This window comes from Peromyscus leucopus, chromosome 13 (assembly GCF_004664715.2).
Source record: "Peromyscus leucopus breed LL Stock chromosome 13, UCI_PerLeu_2.1, whole genome shotgun sequence".
NCBI classification, from domain to species: domain Eukaryota; kingdom Metazoa; phylum Chordata; class Mammalia; order Rodentia; family Cricetidae; genus Peromyscus; species Peromyscus leucopus.
Window position 1 is genome coordinate 24,598,555 of NC_051074.1, and position 17,505 is coordinate 24,616,059.

General features: G+C 39.6%; 1 protein-coding gene across 1 annotated transcript in view; it reads left to right on the forward strand.

Annotated features, from left to right (window-relative positions):
• The window catches only part of L3mbtl4 (L3MBTL histone methyl-lysine binding protein 4), a 200,255-nt gene that overhangs the window by 23,247 nt on the left and 159,503 nt on the right, over positions 1 to 17,505 (forward strand). Inside the window, exons 3-7 of the mRNA XM_028885131.2 lie at positions 3,919 to 4,023; positions 4,992 to 5,127; positions 7,731 to 7,822; positions 9,290 to 9,444; positions 10,841 to 10,917. Coding sequence (XP_028740964.1) covers positions 3,919 to 4,023; positions 4,992 to 5,127; positions 7,731 to 7,822; positions 9,290 to 9,444; positions 10,841 to 10,917 — 565 coding nt within the window. The remainder of the gene's footprint in view (positions 1 to 3,918; positions 4,024 to 4,991; positions 5,128 to 7,730; positions 7,823 to 9,289; positions 9,445 to 10,840; positions 10,918 to 17,505) is intronic.

Here is a 17,505-nt window from a genome sequence, read left to right on the forward strand (position 1 = left end):
GCACTTGTTTTATGAAATTTGGTATACAAATTTGGTGTGTGTGTGTGTGTGTGTGTGTGTGTGTGTGTGTGTATTTATGTATATATATATATACACACACACACATATATATGTATATACTATATGGTAAATAGATAATTTATGTATAATTTAGCATACCTAAAAATATAAAGGACTATATACTAAAATATATACTATGTCTTCTGTGTGTATTGTTCCTTTTACCAACATGTAGCAACTTTCATTGTGTTTTGCACTTGAAATCTGCTTTGTGAGATAGGCACAGATAGCTGCACCTACTTTACTTGGGTTTCCTTTATTTGGAATATAATTTTTTAACTTTTAACTTTCAGACTGTATTTGATGGAGGACTGTGTTTTTTATAGTTTGGAAATAGATGGATATTTAATTATAATTTCATTAGCCAGTCTCAGTTTTATTTGGAGAATTAGGACCATTTAAATCCAGTGCTATAATTAGGGGTATACTAATTCTTGGCATACTTAAAAAAAACTGATCTTTAACTACTTCCTAATTAATTCTAATTTGCCTATTTAGTCTTCTAGTAGGACTTATTATTCTTCCTTCTTAGTGTTGTGTTTATCTTGCTCTGTTGTGTTTAGGGTTCCTTAGGTATCATCTGCAATATGGAAATGATCATGGATTGCTTTAGCTTATACTGACCTTGACTTCCTTATATTCTTAAGGATACTTGTTCTTGATATTGTCATCTGGGCTGGGCATCTACGGTCACCTGGTATCTTAGAGTTTTATTGCTGTGAAGAGACACCAGGATGACAATAACTCTTATAAAGGAAAACATTTAGTTGGGCTGGTTTACAGTTTTAGAGGTTTAGTCCATTGTCATCATGGCAGGACATGGTGGTGTGCAGGCAGACATGGTGCTGGAGAAGGAGCTGAGAGTACTACATCCTGATCTGCAGGCAGAGGAGGTGAAGTCTGTGTACCACACTGGGCATAGCTTGAACATATGAGACATCAAAACCCACCTCCACAGTGACACATTTCTCCAACAAGGCCACACCTCCTAATAGTGCCAATCCCTATGGACCGAGCATTCAAACACATTAGTCTATGGGGGCCATTCCTCTTCAAACCACCACCTGACCTCAGAGTTTTCATTGACAAATCTGATATTACTCAGATGTTTTCTGCCTTGATAAGTGAGTTGGCTCTGTCAGTACAGTTTTCTTTCTCAGTTCTTTACTGTTGGCATTTTATCTAAATAGACAATGAAAGGGATCTTTTCTGGTCAATTTCCTGGGTTTCTAAACAGTCCTTGTACCTGGGTATCCATGTTCCATAAGAACTGGGCGGTTCCCTGTTTTGTGTCACTGAATAGATTTCCTGTACCTTTAGTTTGTCCCTTTTGGTTTTTTTGTTTTTGTTTTTTGACAATGTAACCAGGGGTATCGGATCATAGTGAGGAGTTCAACGTATTTCCATCTGGATTCTGTGGTGAAGTTTTCCTCTGACTTCTTTGACTCCATTGTCTTCTGACGGTGTGTAGTGTATTGGAGCCTGATGTTCCTGCCTTTCCTTGGGGTCTCATAAGATCACGACAATTGTACATGGTTGCACACACATGTGGGACACACCCTCTGCAATCATTCCTAGTCTTATCAGCCGCGCAGAGTCTGAAAAAGGCCTGGGTGTAATACAGGGTGGCCTTGCATCGATGGAGTGTCCACAGTCCTTTTATCTCTGCTATAGCTCTAGGAGGTGGAGTATCCATGAGTCGGCCTTCAGGCCCATCCACCTGCTCAGATATCGGTTGTTGGCTTGAGGTATTTTAATCTCCCCCTTTTTTTTTGAGTTATAGTATCATTTTAACTTTGAGTTGGGTATGTAGTATTCAACAGTATGTGCTGACTCCATGGCAGGGCAAAGTGTGTCTTGGATTCCTAGTGTCCTAGAATCCGAAATAAAATAAAACCAACTACCTCTTATGTCATGTATAGCTCTGGTAACAACTGCCAGAGTAGTAGGAGCAGAAATCAACCTTCAGGAAAATGTTTTAAAAGATGATTTTTTTTAAAAAACAAAGAAACAATTAAGAGAGAAGAAAAATGATAAATGGAAATGGTGAAAGGTGTCAAATGATGACCCTAGTTATAAAATTATGTGTAGAATAAAAGAATTCCAGTTAATCAAAGGAGATGGAGAAAGAGAGAGAGAGAGAGAGAGAGAGAGAGAGAGAGAGAGAGAGAGAAGAATAACAACAGCAAACCCCCGAAGACCCCCAAACAGAAAATCAAAAGGAGAGGCCTGAGAAAAGGATCTCTCTCTCTCACACACATACACAGAGACACACATACATACAAACATATACACACATGGACACATACATGGGTACAAACACAGAGACTCACAGACACCAGACAGACAGACAGTCAAACAGACACACACAGAGACACATACCAGTATTGAGCTTTGTCATCTGCCTTACAGAGAAGCTGTTTTCTGACTGTACCTTTTCCAAACCAATAAGATGTCAGAAGCCTCAGAGTTAGGGTTCCATAGGCTGGATACACAGCTGGACAGAAGACATATGGCTTCCTAGATTTTCTGTAGTAAAATTCAAAGTGGTCCACAGGGCTCAGGGTATGGAAGCAGAGGGATCATGAATTCAGGGCTTCCTGGGCCACACAGCAAGAACACATTGTTGGGGATGGGGCCGGGGGAAGGTTTATATATATGTCCAAGTCACCATAAACAAAATGACAAGCCCAGCTGCAGACTGGGGATGGATCATTTATGCAATCAGCAAAACATTGTTGTTCAGAGCACAGGAAGGAGGGATGAGAAAAATGAGTGGACCAGTTCATAAGGATTTAATGGATGAACTCTTTGAAAGCATATTAAAGCCCAGCTTCCCAATCTACTATTATTACTCTTCTAATTGGAGGTGGCATCAAACTGCCATTTAGTGACTATCTCTAAACCCACATTTTAGTGCAGTTCTCAGACCATATAGAGAAGTTCATTTGTCTAGTAAACCATAAGTAGTGAAGAAACTCACGATCTGTCAGTGTGCAGAATGCTCAGCCACAATGGGACCTCTGTGCCACTCTTGCCGTGCCGGGGACAGGTACTGCCATGGAAGAAGGAGCAGAAGGGCTAAGAGCCAGTGGCCAAGGGGACACCAGAGCAAAGCCTGTGGCTCCTAGACACGAGAGGAACACTGTATTGATGAACTCTCAGCACCTGTGGTAGCCTGCTGAGGTTGTAAAAGATCAAGCTGGTCTCACTGGCCCTACCTCCTAGCTGAGACTCTATTGACAGTTGACTGCTTCTGGAGAAAGGAGACTGAATTTTCTTTAAGGGTGTGGCACCTAGCAGGTCAACCATTCCAGTGGCTGGCTCCATACCCTTACGTTTATTGGTAGCACAAACTGGATTTGGTAGGTTATTAAAGAAAAAAAAAAGGGTATGGGGTTAAGAAGGGGCTTAAGTCTGGGTTGAGTTAGGGGGAGGAATACATGGCATGCATGAATACAAGTAACAAAGAATTAATGTAAGTGTTGCACTTCAAAAATCAAGCTTCCAAACTACATGGTAAAATCCTTTATTAAATTCTGTTACTTCACTCTTGACAAGTTATAATCATACATAATTGTCAGTCACATCACGATGATGTATTGTATATACTCCACACTGTGGATATATATTCATCACCTTAAATACCTATCATTCATTCCTGCTTTCTAACTGCAGCTTTGAATCTTGAGTAGCATCTCCTCTCTCCTCTCACCCACCAGCTCCTATAGTCACTTTTCTCCTCTGCTTTTATGAATCCTGCTATTTTTACAGTCCACATATCAAAGACATAAAAATGTTGTATGTTAAATCTTGAAGAAATCTCAGTAGCTGATATCGTATCATGAAATTTCATAGGATCAATCCTTTCCAGAGCATGAAAATGGCTTTCAGGTTGGAATGCGATTAGAAGGCATTGATCCCCGACGTCCATCTGTATTCTGTGCGCTCTCTGTAGCTGAGGTAAGAGGAGGGTGCTATGGCCTTGGGTTAATTTTGTGGTGACAGTTTTGTAGAAAATAACAAATTTCAGCACCTTCTGACATAAATGGGTCCCAGTCCATTATTTTTGTCAATAATGTATAAAAATATACTTCTTAATATTTTTTTCTTAAGATGAATTTTCTAGTAAGTTCTTCATCAGCTAGTGTTTATCACTGAGTTAATTGAAAAAAAATAGGTCTATCCTGAAGTTGATAATAATCTAAGGATGCCACAGTGCTATTTTCACCTATTATAGTAACGTAATTATTCATAGGTTAGCTGAACTAATGAATATATATATTCATTTAAATACACTCATTTTATGAAAACTATATACAGAGAACTGTCGTTGATGAAAACAAATGGATTTTAAAATGTAATGTTTATTCAACGTGTTATTAAATCAATGAAAGAGGTCTACACTTATAAAGGCCTTGAACTCAGAAGTCACATTCACATGCTCTGTGCAATGATAATGGCTGTTAGACTTGTACAGAATGTCTGGAGGAAGTATTTATCAGACTGTTGTTATTTTCTGTGTTAAATACACTGGTTCCATGGGTTAAGGCCATTCTGTAGCTCAGTCTCTACCCTCTTGAGGTAGGAAGTAAGCCCACCAGCAGAAGATACAGTTTCTAAAAGGAATATTTGGTAGATACTGAATTAAGAGTCAATTAAAAAATATCTGTTTTGATCTCAGATTCCAAGATTGGTCTAAAGGGTATACTTTTGCAAAAAGTTTTAGATAACTCTTCATCATCATTTTGATTTAGTCATATATTATTTTACATATACATTTGTTCTCTGATGAAAGTGCCTGGATGGATAGATAGATCAGATTGATTCATGTCAATAATGTTGACTAGACATTTGAATATTTTTGTCAGTTTCTGAGCACATTTCAATCCATGCTACTTATGAACTATTGTGAACTTTCTTGGATTCAGGTATGTGGTTACCGGCTGAGACTACATTTTGATGGTTATTTGAGCTGCTATGATTTTTGGACCAATGCTGGTTCCCCTGACATTCACCCAGTGGGGTGGTGCGAAAAGACTAAGCACAAATTGCATATCCCTAAGGGTAAGTCGGGGTGCATTTATCAGATGAAGAGAGGGGCACTTGTTATTTCAGTTTTATTTTAACACCATTTCATGAAACACTAACAAGGGAGCTGGGTGTGAATTGTTTTTCCAAATGAAAGTTTGATCTCTAAAGAGACCATGACAGTGCCTTAGAAATGAGTGTAAAAAAAAAAAAAGTCCATATGTCTTTCTAAGTCAAATATTCTGATTAGGAATTTAGGGCAACAAATATAATTGCTTGGGAGCATGTAATCATATACAAAGCTTATTAATCCTTATAGCAAGAAACTGATGTTCAAAATCGTGGTTGAAATGAAATATCACACTCTATCAATGGTAACACACAGGGAAGAATCTTGATTTACTCTAAATTTGCTGTGAATTTGGAAATAATGGAAAGAATGAATCAGTAAAATGCCACAGTCAATTTCCTTCTGATGGAAAAATGAAGCTTTGTGTTTGGTTTCTGTTTCCTATGAGACACGTGGGCCAGGCAGTTAAGGCTGATCCTTTATTGCTGTGAGAAGCCTTGGTCTAGGTTCTTTGGACAACCGTTGGCAGTGCATTGTTTCCTGACTAGGTGTTAGGTTGCTGCTGAGTAACTGCAGTATGTTTGGATTGAGTGTGCAGTCTCCCTCTTCTTGGGAATCAACTCAGGTGTTCTTTGGCATATGCCTGGGGCTGAAGGCAGTCTTTTGAATTGCTGGATTTGATGAGAGCTTGTGACAGTCAGTGGTCTCATTCATCCAATAGGCATTATGAAGCCTTTGTTATATTATTGGTACTAAGTATTGAACAGCAGAAAATATGAAATCTTAGGCTCTATGGGACTGTCCTTTAGAGGAGGGAGGCATAAATGGACATTTTCCTGTGTCTGACAGCCATTCTCAAACAATCACTCAGAGGCTTAACATAAATTATAAATGCTTGGCCATGAGCTCAGGCTTGTTACTAGCTAACTCTTTTACTTAAATTAATCCATATTTCAATTTGTGCTTTGCTATGTGGCTCATGACTTCTTACCTCATTTTTACACATCCTGCTTGGTAGGCAGCTGGCTGGCTGGTGTCGCCTCAACTCCACCCTCCTTCTTCCTAGCATTCTCAGTTTGGTTTTCCCATCTAACTTCCTGCCTAGCTACTGGCCAATCAGTGTTTTATTAAACTAATTCAAGAGACAAATCTTTACAGTATAAAATAAGATTATTCCACAGCAAGGAAGGACTGAGTAAGGTCCCAGGGTACTCTGTCAGATGAATATGTAGGCCTCTGTGAAGTCACAGGATTCCAGACACTTCAACAAAATGAGAAAGCAGCTTGGCCTCCCAGGCAAGAACAAAAGCCAGAGTTGATGTCCTGGAGTGGGGGAGTATTTGGACAGGATGCCATCTCGAGGAGACTAGTGGGGACCATGGTAGAAAAGTAAAGCTAATGTGTGAATGTAGTCTTGAGCTCTGCAAATAATTTGGCTTATAGATTCCATAAGAAAATACTGATCCCGTGTAACTGGGGCCACTTCAGGTGTCAATATGGAAATCACATCTTTCACCTTAAAGGGAATAAGAGATAGTTTATTCTGGAGCCATTTTGAGTGACCATGGCCTAAGAACACATATCCAAGTTACCTCCAATTCCATGTTTCAATATGGAAACAATTTCATGAAATTTTAATAGTGTTACAGAACAAGGAAAGTCATAAATCAGGGCAAGTTTAAAGTTCATTGATGAGTAAATCAGAGATGGGGAAGATGAGCAAATACAGCAAGATGGGGGAAGCTCTTTTATGGGCCAAGGTGCTATCTGATGGCATATTTAGCTTTTGTGTTGGTGGAAGCTAGTGGCCTGTTAATAGATTCCAAAAGGTTTTCTATTAGTTATAGAGTTTTTGTTCTGATGCAGAAGTGGGCAAAGAATGGCTATTCCAACTTGTTATAACTACCCCAAGGTAAGGTAAGTAGCCTCTGGACCTGCAACATTCTAACCTCCCTGCAGTGCTAAAATCCCAAGGAGCCAATCAGTCTGTGCAGACATAGACTTCTTTCTAGAAATTCTTATTCACACAGGTCACATGGATGGGAAGATAAGACATTTTTACTGTGTAATTTATAAAGATTAGGAACAGAGAGTTGGACCTGCCAAATGGCCTTTGGATTTTGGCAGTGCTGGTATTGATCCCAGGGTGACCTTTGGATTGTGAAGGGGTTCCTAATTTCTCCCAAGTGTCTGACCATCTCAACTACTAAAGCATCAGGACCTCTCTTGGTCTTTGTGACCTGGCCTTCTGGTGAATGGTAACCACTCTGGGACTCTTGTCTCACTCTTTTTGCCCTTCTTTAAAAGCCTAGGGCAGGGGAGGGGGAAATACCGTATCTCAGTGGATATTAATCATCTGTGGGGACTGATATATATTATGGAAACTATACTCAACGACTTTGAACTTAAGACATTTAAACAACATGAGAACAATTTGGAGATTTTAATATAAATCATTTGTGATGACCAAAGGAGTTACTGAATATATAGCAGAAGATTAAAACTAGGAGTAACAATATATTTAAAATATACATGATGATGTCTTTTGAATAATGTGTACTTTTTTTAGGTTATAGAAAAGATAAAATTGTTTGGATGGATTACTTGAAGGCCTGTAGATTGCAAAATGCTCCTAAGAAATTATTCAGAAACAGAAGTCCTGTGAGTATTGTCTTCCTTCCTGTAAATCCTACTCTTCCCTAAGCTTAAGTTTCTTTAAACTTGCTTTATATGCTGTTATATTTTAAACCTCATAAATTACAAAATGTCTTAATTGCCTTTACCTTTCCTAACTTAATTTATCATAGTCTCCCCTGAGCATATAGCTTTTTGTTTGTTTGTTTGTTTTTGTTTTCTCCTTTAGCATTGCAATTAAATACTTCAGAAAACTTAATTTAAATTAAGCCTACTAAAACTTACTTAAAATACTTTTATGGATATTCTTTCCTTTATGTTGTAACAAGTTAGTTCCTTAAGCTTAATTTTGGTGTTTTGAAATGAATCAATAGTCCAGACAGACTCTGTCACATACGTAGCAGAGATGTATCTAAGAATAATGAAAATGAAAGAAGCATTTTTGGCAGATTCAAGGATGCTATTCCAGGATTTGTCTAGAGTAAGCCCTGTGTGCTTCTGTGTCCCAAGCAACTCAGTGAACCTTTAGTGTAGAATGAAAGTTCAATGTGCAGCCATTCTCTGTACTCAGTAGTGAGTGGGCATTTTGGGAGAGAGTGAAGCAGGACAGAAGCCAGGGCTGAACTCTGGCTCCTAGGGACCCTCTCCCTCCTTTGCCTGGTGTCCCAGCTGAGCCTTACCTACTGAGGATCCCAAATCTAGGGCACTTTACTGAAATAAGTTTCACTTTCCTGATCTGATGTTAATGTTAGATATTTATTATATGTCCCTCGTAGATTTGTATATCAAAAAAATGGACTTTACTGATAGGAGATTGCCTTAAAAATAGAATTCACTGAAAGATAAAGAAATAGACAAAGGAATCCTCCATACAGTCTCCAGTATTATGTTTATCTTAAAACTCAAAGGCTGGTTAATTATAGGTATTTCATACAAAAAAGTAGAGTTACATTTAACCATAATCTATATTTTCTGCTAGAAACATCGAAGCATTAAAGTCATTTGTATTTGTATCTGTACAATACAGTCTTTAAACATTGAGAAAACACTAGTTTTAAATTCCATTATCAAATTAAACAATTTTTTGTGTGTGTGTTAAAGAGCATAATCTTTACCACTTTTCAAATAGTGGTATTTGGAAATTTCATTAGCCTACAGGGAGTAGATGATAAATTTATCATCTGATGTAACCATATTCAGTAAATATTGAATCTTAGAATCCATTCACATTACTCTAAGAACCAAACAGGGAAAATGAAGATGGTAAGGAAAAGACAACTTCCTTATGTAACTAAAATGGAAAGCCATTGGGAACCTTGTGTCCTCAGTCCTTGAGGGAGCCTTTGCCTTTGCCTTCCCGAGTCAGGTGAGTAAATGTTGATACTGTGTAGACCTTGTTAGTTCTTAAGTGCCATAGAAATCCCCACAGTTGTTTGGTACCATGGGTTGACCTGTTTGATTCTGTGTCTTTCCACCACTCTGGTGCCATGTTAGAATGGGCCAGTGCCAAAGGAGCTTCAGGTCGGAATGAAGCTGGAGGCTGTGGACAGAAGGAACCCTCGCTTGGTATATGTGGCGGCCATTGCAGACATCGTGGAAGACCGTATACGAGTGCATTTTGATGACTGGGATGATGGCCTAGATTACTGGTGAGACATCAGCATGCATGTGCTTTGCCTGTATCTGTATTTAGTATTCAAAATTCATCTTTCCGGTGTTGACTGTCTTTACCGTAACGCACATCAGAAATTCATCAGTTGACTTTTTGATGCCTCTCTTCCACATGGATTGTTGGATTGAAGAGCACTGCCCTCCCCACCCCACCCAACCCCCATTTCCCCCATCCTCTATGAAGTTACTCAGCAGTGTCTCTCTTGAAGCAATGGAAACAGCTCAGGGCTTGTTTTTGCTCTTATATTTTGATCTCATTTACAATGGAAATAGATTTGAGAAGGGGAACTTAAGAAGTTGCAAGGTTGATTATTTTCATGGTGGGGGCTGGGGTCTGAACACTATTGAACTCAGCCTTGCACACAAAAGATCCAAGGAGAATGGGGGTGAATGATTTGAAAGCCCATGGGGAGTAGAGAAAATGTGTGCTGTGGAGCCATTAAATGGACTTTGTGCACATTGAAAGGGCTAGCTGGATAAAAAAGCTGAACTAGGGAATAGGCAGTGGCAAAAATAATGTTTTGTCACATTTCCCATGTGTGTCATGAACAATTGACAGGTCCCTGCTCAAGCTGCAGCTCCTCATGCACCTGATGAAGGTCTGGTATTCTCCTCTGAACTAAGAAGCAGAACATAGAGCTGTTGTTGTATAGACTATTCCAGATCCTTTGAAAAGTAAAAGGAAGAATGTGGCTGTCTTGGGTCTGACTCAACAGTCTTGTTCACATCTGGAGTTTCCTATTAACAACTGACCCTGTTAGTAGTCGGAGTGGATGGAAGAGACTGACCAAGACATTTACCTGACAATCACCTGTATAGTCAGCTCTGCATTAGCCCTACCCTACTTCATTTTCCAATTTCAAATATAAGAAAGTCATGAAAGTACGAAGTTTGGTCACCCACTCTAAAGTGCTGTGCTTGACCTTGTTTCTAGCTCCTGGTAACTGAAGTGCTGTCCCCGTGGGACCTCTTTACGTCCAGCATGGTCATTGCTCTTTGATTCTCTATTATTCCCTGTTTGTGATTGTGACGGGATCTCAATAGGAGCAACAGGAAGGAAGAAGGATTATTTTGGCCTCGTATTGAGAGTGTGGGGAAGGCATGGTGATGGGACAGTGGGAGTCAGAGTGGTGGTTCTGCTATATGCTCATTCAGGAAGCCGAACATGCAGGCCAGAATAAGGATCAGCTATAATGGCCTAGTTCACTCCTGTGGTCCTACATCTGTCAGCTGTACACCATAGCCAAAAGGTTCGTCAGCCTTTAAAACTAGTGATTTAGGTGGGCACCAAGGGCTAAGGATGTAGGTGACATTTCACAGTCTTCTCTTGAAACCCAGTACTGTGAGTATAAACACAGAATCCTGTTTTTGCAGGTGTGATGTTAACAGTCCTTATGTCCAGCCAGTTGGTTGGTGTCAGGAGAATGGAAGAACTCTGGTAGCACCCCAAGGTGAGCAGAGTGATGTTCTTTGAAGTCATCTCTGTGTGACTGGATTTCCTTGTTTTCCATTATGGTAACAATATTTCATTGCATGATAAGTGGATAAAAATACTGGGAAATGCCCTCAGCCACCACCAAGCGTCTAAAGCCTGTCTGGACTATGTTAGTAGAATGTATTGGGCAGTCTTTTAAAAAGCTGATAGAATTTTTAGCTCACTCAATGACACCATTGCTGAGGACTGACATTTGAAAGTATATATCCAGGTACATATCTTATAACTGAATTTGTTAATCAAATCATAAGAATATTTAATGTCTTTTATTTCAAAGCTAAATGTAAAAATATAAAAATATAGAAAGTAAGTCTTAATGTACGCCCTGACTTGCCAAGATACCTTTCAGCAAGCCAGCCTAATGGCTTAACCACATATATAAATGAGTCCTCTCCTTGGTTACTGTTTTAAATTACATAGATGCTGAGAACTATTTGGAGACTTTCTGTATAACATCTCTTTGTTTTCAGATTTAACACTGAGTATGGATGGTAGGGGGTAGCATTGTGGTAGAGGATATCTCTAGCATGCTGGAGATCATGGGTTCAATCCCCAGCATCAGGCCAGAACAAAAAAATAAGGAGTTGACTAGATGTAGTTTTATTTTAGCATCTTTCATACAAATGTTCAAAGAGAAATCTGTTTTCTTTCAATATGTAATATACAAGAATAAATGTAGAAAACAGGATATAGCATCTATAATGTAGCAGCTGTTTGGTTGTTAGCATGAATAATTATGGGCTTTTGTAGTTTTTAAGTCCTAAACAGAAACGGAGGAGGAGTGGATTGGGGAGTGGGAACAGAGGAGGAGAGTGGCAGCAGGGACCGGAGGGAGAAGAGGGAGGGGAAACTGTGGCTGGGATTAAAACAAACAAACAAACAAACAAACAAGTGTGTTAAAAACAAAATCCAAAACATTTTAAAATTGCACAAAGTAAAGTATGTTTCGTGGACATTTTTTAAATATGCATATGATGTATTTAGGTCACACTCATCCCTTTATTACTTTCTCTTTTTAATTGAAAATGTATTTTTTTACACAATATATTCTGATTATGGTTCCCCTCCCCCAACTCCTCCCAGATCCTCTCCACATCTACACCCTTTCATTCTCTCTTTCATTAGAATACAAATAGGTATATAAAAATAATAAGACAAAAAACCAGAATAGTACGAAGCAAGCAAATAAACAGAAAAAAAAAAAAAAAAGAGCCAAAAAGGCCTTACTCCTCATACTTGGTCACCTGGCCTAACCTTAATACATAGGGAGATGCTTAGTCTTACTGCAACTTGATATGCCACGTTTTTGACACCCATGGGAGACCTGCCCTTTCCTGAACAGAAACAGTGGAGGAGTGGATGGGGGGTGGGAGCAGAGGTGGGGTGAGGAGGAGGAACTGGGAGGAGAGGAGGGAGGGGAAACTACAGCTGGGATGTAAAATAAATAATTATTTTTAAAAAGAGCCAAAGAAAATCACAAGAAACAAATATACAGACACTGAGACACACATATTCACATACACAGAAAATCCATTAAAACAAAGTTGGAAACCATGATATATAAGCAAAAGATCTATAAGGGAAAAAAATTAAATAATCTCCAAAGAGATAATAGAGTTTGTTTTATGTTGGCCATCTACTGTCATGCAAGAGGCCTGCCCTAAATGTGGTTTATATGCCCAGTGAGACTATTGGAGGAAACAAATTTTTCCTTTGAGAGAGAGTGTCATTTGGAGATAGCTTCAGGATCGGGGTTGGGACCTGTATCTACTTCACCTCACCTCTCAGTACTGGAACCCCACCTGGCTTCGACCTTTTGTACATTCTTAAGTCCCTTCCCCTCCACATCCCGAGAAATCCACCCTTTAGTGTCCTACCCTTCCCCCCAATCCACACCAATCCCACACATGCTAAGGAAGAGATGTATTTGTTTTGGTGGGACCCGTTCACTTCACTTAACCTGACGATCTTCAATTCCATGTTCCTTCAAATGACTGTAATTTCATTCTTCTTCATAGCTTCACAGTGTATAAACAAATGCAGCGCTTGACCCATGCATCTGTTGATGTGGACCTAGGTCGTTTTTATTGCTTGGTTAGTATGAATTGTTCTGTGATAAACATAAGTATGCAAGTATTGCTAACATAAGCTGAATTCATTCTTTAGAATATATGCTCAGAAGCAGACTGGATTATACAGAAGTTGTATTTTTAATTTTTTTTTTTTTTTTGTTTTTGTTTTTTTTTCGAGACAGGGTTTCTCTGTGTAGCTTATGCGCTTTCATGGATCTCGCTCTGTAGACCAGGCTGGCCTCAAACTCACAGAGATCTACCTGGCTCTGCCTCCCGAGTGCTGGGATTAAAGACATGTGCCACCACTGCCCGGCTAAAGATTTATTTGTTTATTTTTTATTTGTTTATTTATTTATTTATTTATTTATTTATTTATTTATTTATTTATTTATTATGTACATAGTGTTCTGCCTGCATGCAAGATAGAAGAGGGCACCAGATCCCATTACAGATGGTTGTGAGTTACCATGTGGATACTGGGAATTGAACTCAGGACCTCTGGAAGAGCAACCAGTGCTCTTAACCTCTGAGCCATCTCTCCAGCCTGTATTTTTAATTTTTTAAAAGAAAATTCCACATGGACAACATCAATTCACTTTCCTTCCAGCACTGGATGTAGGGTTTTCCCCTCACATCCTTGCCAGCATTTTTTTTTTCTTGATGGTACCCACTGCAGCTGAGGTGAAATAGAATTCAGTGTGGCTTTGCTTATTTCCTCCCCCCCAGCACCCACCCAACTTTATGTTTGTTCATTCTCTTTAAACACATACACATGCACATGTGCATGCACACACACACACACACATACACATACACACACACACACACACACACACACACACACACACACACACAAACCCAAAAATCATGGAGTCTGGTTTGTGTTAGTCAAATTCTGGGTTTGGGGCCTGTACTAGAGTACATTGGATGTATCCACTGTCACTCTATTGAAGAAAACTGATTTCCTTCTAATAGAAACTACCAACTGTGAACAGCCTCTTGGCCGAGGGTGGGGCTCTGTGTCTACTCTCCTCTGTGCCGGGATTCTTGTCTCAGTTGAGTTTGTGCAGGTCTTGTGTGTGCTGTCATAGTCTCAGTGAATTCATACTTGCCTTGTCATGTCTGGAAAAAACTGCTTGCTTAGAGACATCAGTCACCTTTGGCTCCCACAATCTTTTCACTCTCCACGTAGTTCCCTGAACCTTGAAGAGAGAGCAGTGTTAAAGACATTGAGAGATAAATACTCCAAAGTCTCTCACTCTCTGAATATTGTCCTGTTGGGGGTCTTTGTGGTAATCACCACCTAGTGCAAGAAGAAGCTTCCATGATGAAATCGAGCAATGTACTGATCTATGAGCATATTAGAATGTCATTTTATTGCTATGCCCTTTTATTAGAATATTAGTAGTAAGTTTTGCCATAGGCCTATAACCTGTCTAGTCACAGTTTCTTGGCCTTATTACCAGTGTAAAGGATGGATTTTATCTTGTCAGGGAGCTTTACGTTCAATTAAAAAGTGATGTGTTACTCTCTTAATGTTTATGCTGCTGCTGTACCAGTGGGCATGTCTTGCGGGCAGGTCATTATTACAGATTGCAAGTTTCATAGCTGGGTGAGACTGATGATTGCCCTTCTTCTTTGGTAGCATACAGAGCATCTTATAGCACTGTGAATGCTATCCAGTAGAGGTGGGTCTTCCAGTTGAGTAGTAGCCAGATCCAGCCATCCCATTCTTGAACATATACACAAAGGACTTTACGTCTTACTGCAGAGATACTTCCTCATCCATGTTCATGGCTTCTGTATTCATAATAGTCAGAAATTGAGCATAGGCAAGATGTCCATCAACTGGTGAGTAGATAATGAAAATGTGGTACATTTACATAATGGAATATTATCCAGTTACTAAGAAAAACAAAATTATTAAGTTTTCATGTAAATAAATTTAGCTAGAAGGAATCACCTTGAATGAGGTAACCCAGACCAAGAAAGACAAACACTGCATATTTCCTCTCATATGTGGTTGTTAGCTTTTGAGGTTTAGAGATGTGAGTTCCATTTGGTACCAAGGTTAGATAGCTAGTAAGCGACTTGAGGGGAGAGTTTCCAATGAAGTGGAAATAAAGTACAGTGTAATACAGGTATAAGAAGGGAATTAGAGGAGGAGGTTAAAAGGAATAAAGGGTGGGAAGGAAAGGTAGAGGAGGAAATGTGGGAGGGACAATTAACAGTAAAGGCCTTTTGAAAACCCAATAATGTAGAATATTCCTAATAGATAAATATAATACAGCAGTTTAAATATAATCATCATATACTGGGGGAAACAGTACCCCAACTAGATATAATAAGATACCAAATAAATCTCCAGTGCAAAGAGTGCATTACATCTTTTGAGTTGTTGGCCAAAGGTGTCTCAGAGACTACCCTCAACACTGCAGCTCTAGGTAGTCTAAGTAATGGGTTATCTTTTGAGTTGTTTGTCAAAGGTGTCCCAGAGACCACCCCAACACTGCAGCTCTAGGTAGTGCAAGGAATGGGTTATCTTTTGAGTGGTTGGCCAAAGGTGTCCCAGAGACCACCCCCAACACTGCAGCTCTCAGCATTGATGCTGCTGGCTATTCTCCACAACTTGATGGAAAGAGACTATTGCTGAAGACACTACAAACTTGACAGATCACATGGAGAAATCTAGTTGTCTCTTTAATTCATTGATTTTAATGTTGTTGTGTGGAAGATTGTTAGTTGTCAATTCTTGCTTTTGTTTCTGGAACTCTTGGAGTCCTATTAAAAACTTCACTGCACTTTTTCACTACTGGTGGGAGTGGAAACAAGTATAGACACTGTGGAAATCAGCATAGAGGTTTCTCAAGAGGCTGGAAATAGGTCTATACGATCCACCATACTTCCAGAGGACTCTACTTCAGGGATACTTCCTCATCCAATTTCATTGCTACTCTCTTCACAATAGCCAGGAAATGGAAACAAATGAGGTTTGTCCACCAGTGGATGCATGGAAAATGAAAATGTGTTTCATATACATAATGAAATATTATTCCACTGCAAAGAAAAATGAAATTCACAGGTAACTAGATGGAGCTTGAAATAATCATTCTAAGCAAGGGAACCCACATCCAGAAAGACAAATGCTGTGCATTTTCTTTCAGATGTGCATTCTAGCTTTGAATCTTTAGATGTGTGTTTAAATTGGAGTACCTATAGAAGTCTGAAAACTAAGTAAAGAGCCATGAGTGGGCTTTCATGGAAAAGGAGATAGAATTTCAGTAGCATAAAGAGTAAAAGGGCAATATTGGAATAGTAAGGATTAAATGGGGTGCAGAATGAGGGCACAGAGTGGAGGAGGGAGAACAAGGAAGGATAACTTACACTAAGACCTTTGAAAATGCCTGATGGAAGCCTACTCCTGTAGAAACATTTTAATACAAGAATGGCCCTCCTAGGCTCATGCATTTGAATGCATAGTCACTAAGGAGTAACACTATTTGAAAGGATTAAAAGGATTAGGAGATGTGGCCTTGTTGGAGGAAATGTGTCACTGGGAGTGTGATTTGAGGTTTCAAAAGTGAGGTTTCAAAAGCCCATGCCAGGTCCAGTTTGTCTCTGCCTGTACATCATGAGATAGCTTTCAGCTACTTCAGCAACACCTGGACATGCCACAGTGCTTTCCACCATGATGAAAATGGACTGAACCCCTGAAACTGCAAGCAAGGTCTCAATTAAATTCTTTCATAAGAGTTGCCTTGCTTGTGGTGTCTCTTCACAGCGTTAGAAAAGTGACTCACACGCACACGCACACTATGAGATATAAATTGAGATTACCTATGAAGAAGATTTCTCTCCTAAACCCCACAGGGAGGCAATATTAAAGCTGATTGGCAGATACAGGCTACTTTTCAAGTTGTTGGTCAGTGGGGGTTTCCCTCGATTCCCCCAAATGTTACAGGTCAATGCCACTGTCTTTCATTGCCCATAGAATTTGATGCTATGTCCTAGGATGAGAGGAATAAGCCGGTATCATCTTGAAAGCTTCCTCCGAGGGTTGGTAGGTTCTATGTGCACCCCCACGGAAGAAAGGTCGTCAGCAGCCCTACCCAGCTGTGGACTGTGGCAAACTACAGTAACAATTGGCCTTGCAAGATGTGCCAGCTGTGCAGAAGTGGCGAGAACGTGGTGGGAGCGGTCACTAGCTGCTTTTCACAGTTGAATATCCCGACCCAGTGTTTGTCTGCCCCTCTGTTGATGAATGCTTGGTGGTGTTTTCACCCTTCGGTTCACGATAATGCTGTGGAAGCATGAGTGTTTAGTTTTCTGTTTCTGTATGTATCTTCATTCTCTTTATTTCTATATCGAGGAGGGGAACTGCTGGGTCACACATGGTAATTCCATCTCTTTAATATTTGGGAAACTTTTCTAGAGTATCTGTGCCATTTTTGTGTTCCTAAAAGAAATGGGAT